This window comes from Crocodylus porosus, unplaced genomic scaffold, assembly GCF_001723895.1.
Source record: "Crocodylus porosus isolate Cpor-Errol unplaced genomic scaffold, CroPor_comp1, whole genome shotgun sequence".
Lineage (NCBI taxonomy): Eukaryota > Metazoa > Chordata > Crocodylia > Crocodylidae > Crocodylus > Crocodylus porosus.
Window position 1 is genome coordinate 150,152,080 of NW_017728886.1, and position 10,536 is coordinate 150,162,615.

The 10,536-nt window shown below is 43.8% G+C and overlaps 1 protein-coding gene across 2 annotated transcripts in view; it reads left to right on the top strand.

The window, feature by feature from the left end:
- Nucleotides 1-10,536, top strand: part of RREB1 (ras responsive element binding protein 1) — a 143,569-nt gene that overhangs the window by 65,239 nt on the left and 67,794 nt on the right. For both annotated transcript variants that reach the window (XM_019542975.1, XM_019542965.1), the window contains exons 4-5: nucleotides 1,049-1,138; nucleotides 3,772-3,935. In XM_019542975.1, coding sequence (XP_019398520.1) covers nucleotides 1,049-1,138; nucleotides 3,772-3,935 — 254 coding nt within the window. The remainder of the gene's footprint in view (nucleotides 1-1,048; nucleotides 1,139-3,771; nucleotides 3,936-10,536) is intronic.

The following is a 10,536-nucleotide window of genomic DNA, read 5'->3' on the forward strand; positions in this document are numbered from 1 at the left end:
TTTTTTTTTTTTTCTCATTTGGATGGGTGGTTCTGATGTTCACAGATGCATAGATGTTAGGGGCTGGAAGGGACCTTACAAGATCATTGTGTCCAGCTCCCCTGCACTTGGGCAGGAAAGATTGCTGGGGTCAGATGGCCGCAGTTGGCAAGACTACAGCCTCTGGTTCCAAGCAAGAGTTCCTTCTTTCCACCCCTGGCTGCAAGACCAGTGGGTGACTCGATGTCTCAAGGGCATACTTAAAAATATAGCACTGAACTCTTGGTTCACACTGTTCTTAGGTGACTGGACCATGGTTACTGTCACTACTCATCAGTGTGAAAGGCGAGTCAGGCTCATGCTGCCTGCCTTTTGTCATGTTCTCTCCTTCCTGTGTCAGTACCTCTTATTTAAGGCAATGATCTCATCAGATCTTGCAAGGTTAAAAGGGTTGGGTCTGGCCTGTGTTTGAATGGGATGCTTCCAGGGGAAACACAGGATGCTGTAGAAAGTTGTGTGGGCGATTCAGTAGGTGCAGCTCCTCCCTCTGACTCAGTGTAGCAGGATGTCAGCACAGTGTTGAGGGCAGGGTGCCTTTTGCACTGTCATTCAGATGAGATGTAAAACGGCCCTGATGACTCATGCCCATTAAAGATGCCACAGGTCCTTTTTGAAAGACTGGTGGTGTTGACCTTCCCATTCTGCCCAAACTCCAGTTTGGATAATGGCATTTTGCTCACCTAAATTCTTCCTGGCAATTTCAGCCTGTCACAATAATTATCTTCACTTCCTGTCCTAAACTGCTGTTACAGAGTTTCTGCACACTGTGAAACAGCTGTTGTATTTTGTGATGGGGGAAGTGCTCCATATTTTAGAATTCTAAAGCTGCTAAATCTTCCCTTGGGGATCTTTTCAGGATGATAACTGGGTAAATACAAGTTTGCTGTTTTCATACTTTTGAGCTTGTGTGGCTTAGGATTTCAGTTCCCAGCAGTAGCTGTGGTGATAGCTTTTTGGTGGATCTCCTTCTTATATACTTCCCCCCCCACCCATGTTCTCCCTCTTCCAGGAAACAAAAGAAGAGAAGTCTTCCTATACCTGTCCCCTGTGTGAAAAGATTTGCACTACACAGCATCAGCTAACTATGCACATTCGTCAGGTATGCAGACCATTCATTTTAATATTATGTTTATATTAAAGAATGCCCTGACTTGGAAATATATGCATTTTTCAGTAATTAACAGATTTCCCTGCATAAACATGGATGACTTTTATTGTAATCGCGGTTCACTTCCTTTATATGTTTTATGCCCTCATATATACTTGTAAAGGCTTTAGGATGAAAAAATATTTTAGGATTTCCATTCCCCCTCTGTTCCCAGCCACTGATGATATGTCAGATAATGAAAGGTGTCCTTTTCTGTTCCTTCTGTGAAACTTAAAAGTAACCTGTGGGTTCTGAAACCCCTTTCCATCACCCAGACACATCCTGCTTACAGTTTGTTTCAGCATAGTTTCCTTCAGGGTCCATGCAATTTAGGACTATGAACACCAGAGCCATCAGGCCAGTTTGGCATTGAAGTGCTTTTGCCCTCTGCAGAGTGCAGCAGCTTTGGGAGGCAGGACAGTCATGCAAAATAGCACACATCCTGTAAAGATGGGGTATGTCCTCCCCTTGCTCCTCTTTCTTTCTTTTTTAAACGAAAAAAAATACAGAGACCTTGGATCTTTTTTTGCATTGTAAGGAGAAAACAGACACTGAGGGCATAGTTTACTTTCTCATGATCATTGAATAATATTCATTTTGTTTTTTTCATTTTATACCTAAATACAGTTTAATTCTCAGCATTGTATCATTGATTTTTAGATGCTTTCTCTCTCTTTCTTTTTTTTCTTTTTTAGCATATATAGTGTCAAAACCCCAATTGTTCATCCAAAGGAAGAATATTACTCCAAGTTCTTTTTTGTAGTCATTTTAGACTTCAGTTGATATCTCTGAAGCTTATGGTTGTTTCTTTGTCATAGAGTTCAAACTGCATCTTCCCTGCATCCTAGACCAACCCACTTGCAAACCACCCATTCTTTGTTACTTACTTTTTACTGTTGGATCCCCTTACACTCTCCTGTATCATACTCTACTGTAGAAATACTGGATGTATTGAACATCACAATAGGCATCCATTTGCTGAATCTCCCTAGTACACTGTTGTAGTAGCTAAGGGATTAATTGAGGACAAGTGCATATAAGGCAGAAGTGGGCAATTATTTCAGCTGGAGGGCTGCCAAATGAGTTTTGGTGAGCTGTCGAGGGTCAAAATGGTAGCCCTGCCGCTTGGCAGGTGCCCCGCCCCCTGTTTGCCATATTGGGATCTGAAGTCCTGTCCCTAACCCCTGACCCTTGCCACTAGAAGTCCCAGCCCTTGCTTCTGGAAATGCTCTTTTTGGGGGAGGGTTGCCATCTTGGAACCAGAAAAAAAACAAATCGTATACTAAAAGTCAAATATCTACTAAAACTTATTTTAATTTTATTTAAAAAAATGTTTTTGTCCTGATTTATGTGTGTTTGCATAGTAAATATAGAGATAATTGCATAACAGCTCAGAAATAAAGTCTTACTCTTGTATATTGTTTGTGGGATAGTGTGTGTACGGGGGGATTGTGGGGAGGGGTGAGGGGTAGATAAGGGTGTGTGAGGTTTGTGGGGTGTGAGAGAAGGAAGGGGTGTGGGGACCCTCACACATGCTCCCCACACCATGGCGTACAGCCCCTGCCACCAGCAGCAGCAGGTGGCAGGCCCTCAGGGTGCTCATGGCCTGCTTAGGCACAGCTGCCCAATGGCAGGTGTCTCCAGCCAGTTTCGAGAGCTGCACATGGCAGCAAGGAGCAGAGCAGAGCCAAGCCAGCCCGCCTCTGTCATGCAGGGCTCACGTGCAGCTCCTGGAAATTGCGTGCCACCAGTAGGAAGCGATGTGCTATGCTGCCTTTCCTGTTCCCTGCTGCCGTGTGTGGATCCTGAGACTGTGCCAGAAGTGGTAGGGAGCCCTGCTTCCCCCTGGTGACATGCAAGTCCTGGGAGCCGCACTTGAGCCCTGTGCAATAGAGGCAGGCTGGCCTGACTCTGCTCCTTGCCACCACATGCAGCTCCTGGAACTGGCTGGAGCTGCATGCCACCAAGAGGCTGCGTCTTCCTGGGCCGGGAGCACCCTAAGGACCTGATGTCTATAGCCGCTGCTGCCGGCGGCAGGGGCTGTGCACCATGCAGGGAGGATGTACGGGGGGCTCCGCCAGCTCCCACCCTCCCTCACACTTCACAAACCCCACAAACCCAGGATCTGCCACTCCACAGGGCATGGGCTCTATGCTCCTGCCAGCCCCATGCTTTATGCTTCTGCCTAGCTGCAGCTTCCCTACCTGCTGCCCAGAGTGAGTGCTGCAGTAGAAACATGAGGAGCCACTGGTGGCCAAAGAAGCTGAGCAGTCCCTTGGTAGCTACAGCAGTGGCCCCATTTGCAAGCTGTGCATGCTGGCTGGGGAGTGAAGTGCGTGGGCTGGGCAGGGTACAATTAATTGCTGGGCAGCTGTGGGCCGGGTGAAATCGCCTTGCAGACTGGATCCAGCCCATGGGCCATATTTTGCCTGTCCCTGATATAAAGCATACTTTTACATAAGGTATTGAGCTAAGCAGCAATTTGAAAAGAAAGAAAACAAACAGCATCTTACTTTTCACCTGTTACAGTTCTCTGTAGTAGTTCCTGGTTACTTCATTCATTAACGATCCGTTACTTCCTTTAGCATAACACTGACACTGGAGGAGCAGACCATTCCTGCAGCATCTGTGGAAAGTCTCTGAGCTCAGCAAGCTCCCTTGATCGCCACATGCTTGTCCACTCAGGTGAAAGACCTTATAAATGTTCAGTATGTGGACAGTCCTTTACCACCAATGGAAACATGCACAGGTGAGTATGTTCATGACAGGACCATGAACGGGGAAGGATCAGGGAATTGTAGGCCTGTTGGGTTTCCTTGGATGGAGTGAGTTAGAAAATGAGTTAGTAAAATGGAGTGAGTTAGAAACCTATTCTTGGTCAGGGATGTATGAATTGATGTGTATTGGATTATTTTTAAAAGAGTGGGGAAAGAAAACATGTAATATTAGGCTCTGACACAGTTCCAGTGCCATGATTCCAAATTTTCAGAAGATGTAAGAATTGGGGATGGCTTAGCTATCATTACATGTAGTCAGGTCACAAGTACCTGGAAGCACCACTTGGTATTTGTGCCAGCTCAGGTAAGTTGCTCTAAAATGGGTAGTATATGCAACCAGACTGTAAAGGAAGAACAATTGGGCAGATGAGGATTGTTACTTTTAGACTTTGTGATTTCTGGGTACACTGGGTACTTGGGTGTTGTCGTAAGAGATGGTGTCAAAATAATTAGCCTTATTTTTTTTGCAAGCACTAGTCAGATTACTAGTTTGCAAAAAAAAGTTCTACTTCTAAAACAAAAAAGTTCCCAAAGTTAATTTACATCGTTTGGTATATAGTGGTACATACTCTGGTCAACTGAAGTGGCAAAATATTTAATCTTTCCCACAATTTTTTCTCACACAATTACCTCATTCATTTGTTTGTACTGCTAGAGCACCTAAAATCTGCTAAGCACTTTCCAAATTCATAAGAAGATTAAAGAGCTTACAGTCTACAACTAAATGAAACTGGACAAGTGGGGGTAAGGGAATATTGTATATAAGTAAAATGACAAGAGTTGTCTCAGTCTTGTTCTTTTTGGTGAGGGATGAATTGGAATATTTTTCATTGGACTGAGTGTAACCAATCTCACTTTTTTTTGGAGGCAGTGCTTCAGTGTGGGTTTAGCGGGGTGATCTCAGGTAAGAGTGGAGAAGAGATGGACACTTAGCTGGCATTTCATTGTTTGGTCTTCTTTTGCTGTTTGGTCCTCTGCATGGTGAACATCCAGTTTAGAAACATTTGCATGATTTACATTATCTTCTGAGTGAAGGTGAATGGTCTGAAGAGCAAAACAGGTAAAACAATAACACATGAAAAGACTTGAAGATGTCCAGAGGAGACACCAATCCCAGGTGAATGAAACTGGTAGCCATGGCATCCAGGTAGTCAGAGATACTGTCATCCAGCTCTCTCAAAGATTGCACATCCAGCATTATACTGTCTACATTGGGGGGAGAGCTCCCTTGTGTTTAGTCCTCTTTACTTTGCTCATATCTCTTTCCCAGCCCTGAAGTCAGCCCCTGAGGAATTGCAAGCTTTAGTTTCTGCATGTGTCTCAGCTCCTTTCTTCACTGAGCAGGAAGAGGAAAGGCATGGGGATAACTGAAAGAAAAGGCTTTGTCTCTTGGGGTTTGTCCACGTATGACCTTTCAACTACAGACTTGCCAGAATGCAGGCCACTGACTAAAGAAAGTGTCCAAAGAAAATGTGCATGTTAAAACCTAACAGCAACACTTGAAATTTTTATGAGGTTTTTCTTTAAAGGCTTATTGGGATGGAATTTGGCAGTTATGATGTGCGCTGAGATGGATACAAGGAATAGATTCCAATTTAAGACATACCCGTTTGAGAAATGGATATTGCCTGTATATCATCTGTATGGATTTTAGACACCAAACTTAAAAACTAATAAACTTTTTAAAGGATATGTTTTCACTGCGTGATTTAAAACAGCAGCAGCAGAATGTAATTTTGCAGAAGTTTCAGACTCATCTCTGATCACTTAGGGCATTTATACACGTGCTTCAGAGGGTGGGGGATGCTTTAATTAGGGTTGCTTTGAGTGCCGCTCTATTAAAGTGCCCGCCGTGTCTTGTGTATCACTGTCCCCATGCTGAAAAATGGCATCAGGGTCACTTTAACTAAAGCTTGTTAAAGTGCCTGTGCTGCCATTTTTCAGCATGGGGACGGTGATATACAAGACACTGGAGTCTGCTGGAGCACGGTAATTACCACACTCCAGTAGACTTGATTAATTAAGCCTGCTCTGGCGCGCTGTAATTATAGCTCTTAAAGAGTGAAAATTTGAGACCACCATAGTTGAGGGGAATTTGCTGTTGATTTTGGTGCCAGGCTTGCACCCTAAATATTCTGAAGATCGCTGGTTTTATGACAGTAAATTTTAGAAAGGCAAGCATGTAGGTGATAAATATAAAGTGAAATTAAATCTGTTTTATAATGCACTTTAACAAGTTTTTTGCACAATGGATACATCTCAGGCACATTTTGTTGAAAGCTAATCTGAAGTCAGTTTTTCCACATTTATCTCCAACACTCCAGTAGCACTGTGTCTTGCAGGCCACAAAGTAGTAACCAAAGGGCATTCTTCACATTAATGTTCACAACTTACTTCTGTATCAGGTTTGCAAAGTGAAGATCCATGGGCTTGCTTAGCTCCCTCTGTGCGAAGCACCTACAGGCACTCTTCGAGTGATACCACGCCTGCTGTTCAGCATCAGTTGTACCTGCAGCCTGTCTATGGGGGGTAAGACAAGTCCCTTTTTTCCTGGTATTGCACAATTTTTATGATTTTCTTTTTAATATTTATTTGCCAAAACACAAATATTTAAAAGATGGCAAAAATGTGCAAAGTGGAAAAGAATGAGACTTATCGTACCTCTTTTGGCTGACTCCATGGGTGGGTGTGATGTCATAAGCAGAGATTATGTTGGAGCCTCACAGAGGTGAAGGAACAAGTGGACTGATGCTTTGTAGATCTGCTGTAGAAGAATGAAGGTGATTTGTGAACTGTTCCTGAGTTTCTTGCCACATACTGTTTTATTTAAAAGCTTTTAAAGAAAAGAAAATAAATATGTACAAACAACGTGAATGCTGTGTATATATAAAACATGCAAAACATCAAAACAGTTTTCTGTCGGAAAATACTGTATGGTCCTGTAGACAGTTGTAGCAGTTTGTACAAGGATGAAATTTCTAGTCGGAGAGAGTTTCCCTGTAAGAGCCTGGTAGTTGGGAGACTGACTTCAGGGTCTGGGAGATAGAGCTTCTTCAGGTCCCTTTTCTAAATCAGGCAGAGCAGGAACTTGAGTATATTCACTTATTTTGGCTTTCTGTTTATAAATGTATATTTCATTTACCCTGGTTTTCTGCTTTTGGCTTTCATCCTAATGCCAGAACAGGTAACTATTTGACATTGCAAAAAATGTTGTGGAGTGGAAAACCCATTTTTCTCTCCAAACTCTGCTTTGATGCCTTTTTGCTTCCTTAATCTGCAGCCTTGAATACATCTACATTTTTTGCCGTGCGAAAACCCCCCCCAACATTTCTTTTACAAGTGAGTCTTAGCTTAGGACAGCTTAACGCTTTGTCCCTCTTTGTCATCTTTCCCAAACCAATGCCAACGAGTAAGTCTGAATGGGTGGACCCAGTATGCAGGGTGTGAGGAAGAAAACCAGTCCTACTTGACACCATTCAGGAACAAAAGCTGAAACATGGCCTTGTATTCTGAACTGGATGACTGGATCAGCATTCGAAAGAGGGTCTCTATCACGGCTACTCGGCTATTCAAAATTATGTCCTGCTACTTCGAAACCCACTACTGGAATAGGTACAGTGTGATCCAGAGCACTGTAAGGGCTCATGATGGATCTTGCATCTGGAAGAATTGTTGTTTGAATCAGTGGAGATCAGTCTTTTTGGTTGATGTGCCACAAGTCAGGCCTGCACCTTCCCTGAGTACCACTCTGATCTGCTTCCTCTACCTGGTCTGCTACTCTGCTTTCGTCCCTGTACTCCCTGCCCAAACTCCTCCTCTGCTTTCTGCTTGCTGCCTGTGGTCCTTGCCTGATCCCCTGCTCTGCCCTCTGCCCTATCTGCTGCTGTGTTGCCTGCCCCTTCCCTGATCTGTCATGTGACATACAGAAGTTGCCGGTGCCACCTGTGCAAGTTGGCCACCCCAGTTTTAAATGAACAGCTGTGTAGGCCACTTAGCCTTGGAAGCAGAGTTCATAAATTTTTCATTTGCATTTCATTTCCATGATATTGACCGAACATCTTCAACAGGAGAATTACTGTTGTACTGATTTGCTATAATGGCAAATATAGGTTGGGGGTTCAAGTAGGGACCAGTGGAAGAGAGGAAAGTTAGCAGTATAAAAAGCTGCTTGTTGTAACATCAATTTGTTCCTGGGGAATGTTGGGAAGAGTAGATCCATTACTACTACTGTGCAGTAAAATACACGTGTCCTGTGGTCTTTGGAGAGGTGTTTTTTTTTAATTTATATGAAAAAGTATTTAAAAAAAAATTCTTAAAATAGTACTATGTTGAGACCAAAAACTTTAACTTGCAAGTTCCTTCAACTGGACCCGAGTCCAGAAGAGAGATCAGGCTATAGGAGAATGTTACTTGGAACCCGCAGAGCTACACGTATGCCAAAAAAGTTGACTCTTAGTCACAGTGCATGGCAGGGTGTGTAAAAGGTGGGTCTTTTGTAAAATTGAAAGCCATAGTTGAACCAGAATTATTTTGATGGAAGAATCTTAAATCAGTGCTACAGGAGAATTTTAATCTACAACCTTACTTTTCCCCTAGCTGTATGCTGTTGATGTGTCCAGTAATTAGCAGATAATGTATTGCAAAGTCCTCTGAGCATTGGTTCTAATAGGTTGAAAGTGCTGCCTCAGGAAATACAGCCAAGTTTCATAGTTGGTAGGGTCGGAAGGGACCTGAGCAGATCATCAAGTCCGACCCCCTGCCATGGCAGGAAAGAGTACTGGGGTCAAATGATCCCAGCAAGGTGATTGTCAAGCCTTGTCTTAAAGACCCCCAGGGTAGGAGCCTGCACCACTTTGCCCTGACAGTGAAGTAGCGCCTCCTGATGTCTAGTCTGAATTTACCTTCTGCCAGCTTGTGACGGTTATTTCTAGTCACTCCTGGTAGTGCTCTGGGGAACAGGGACTCCCCCAATGCCTGCTGGTCCTCTCTGACTAGTTTGTAACAGGCCACTAGATTCCCCCCTCAGCCTTCTCTTGTGGAGTTGTTCTACTACTATATGTTTGGTTGCATCTTTTGCTGGGAAGCTGGGGATGGCCAGGACTGCTTGCCTGTCTTGCTTTCATGATCAAGTTGAGACAGAGTAAAATTTGCTAAGGTCTTCATGTAAAAGCTGAAATTATCCCCAGGCATTTCCAAAAAGTTCCTTTCTGGATACTGCATGAGCCATGAATCCTGTTCCAGTTCTGTGCCTGAGGATGGTCTCTGTTCTTTTTTCTGCTTTTCTAGCAATCTTAAACGTTAATGTCTTATAAATCCCAGAAAAGAAGTGTCAGATAGGCTGGGAGTTTGCTACAGTTTTCATTTTCTCTTCATTGCTTCTCCCTGGTGGGCTATTAAAGATTCCATAGGAGGTTCCATGAGAAACAGTGGGATGGCCTCTGCATTTCAACCACAAATACGGCCTCTCAAAAAAATAGGCTCCAGTGTCAAAAGCTAATTGTAAGTGCTCAGCTAGTGCTTCCAGTGCTTTTCCGTAAGTGTGAATTCCAGGATGCTGAGAATGTATGAAATGTACTGTGTGCAACCAAAAGCCCATTCTTTTATTGCTTTCTTTCTCCCCACACCTAGATAATACCCGAATGGGTTTACCCACGTGAGTGCTACATAAGCATATTTTAGTGTCTCAGGGACAGGTCTCAAAAGTCATTCAGCAGTACAACTGCCTGCAAATCTTGAAATTCTTGTCATGGATCCAAATTCAGAAGCTGTGCTGTGAAGCAAACTGTTGCAAAGACTCTGATCAAAGAAGATATTCCCATGGACCCAGAGGGACAGACTTCCATCTTCAGCTCCCTCTGTGCAAGAATGAAGCTTATTTCCTACCTATGGGGACTTCTTACCATCTTGTACCATTTCTACTTTTCTCAGAGCCTGATGAAGGGACTTGGATCTCAAAAGCTTGCAGAAAAGGACCATTTTCTTGCGATTTCCCAGTTGGTCTAATAACATCATTTTGGAACCAAGAGTTCTAGTTTTTTGTATATCTTTAAGTTAAGGCACTTTCACCCTCAATCTTACATTCTTTTCCAGTGCCTTACTGTTTTCTTGACCTTTTTGGAAAGCATAGAGTGGACTATACTCTTCCTGCAGCTGTTTTTATTATCAGGAAATGGTATGGTTCTGCTTTTCAGTTTTAAGATTTTTTTTTTTTTTCCAGAAAGCAGTTTTCCCTCTTGTGTGTTTCAAGAACAGGTTACAAGGGTGGGCGGACGAGAATAAGATGGGCTTCAACACAGGCAAGTGCAAGGTGATGCACCTCGGGAGGAACAACCGGCACCATACCTACAGGTTGGGGAACTCCCCTCTTGTCAGCACGGAGGTGGAAAAGGATCTGGGGGTCATCACTGACTCGAGATGAACATGGGCCAGCAGTGTGGGGAGGCAGTCAGGAAGGCCAACCGCACCTTGGCATGCATCCACAGATGCATCTTGAGCAGGTCCAAGGAGGTGATCCTCCCCCTCTATGTGGCACTGGTCAGGCCGCAGCTGGAGTACTGCGTCCAGTTCTGGGCG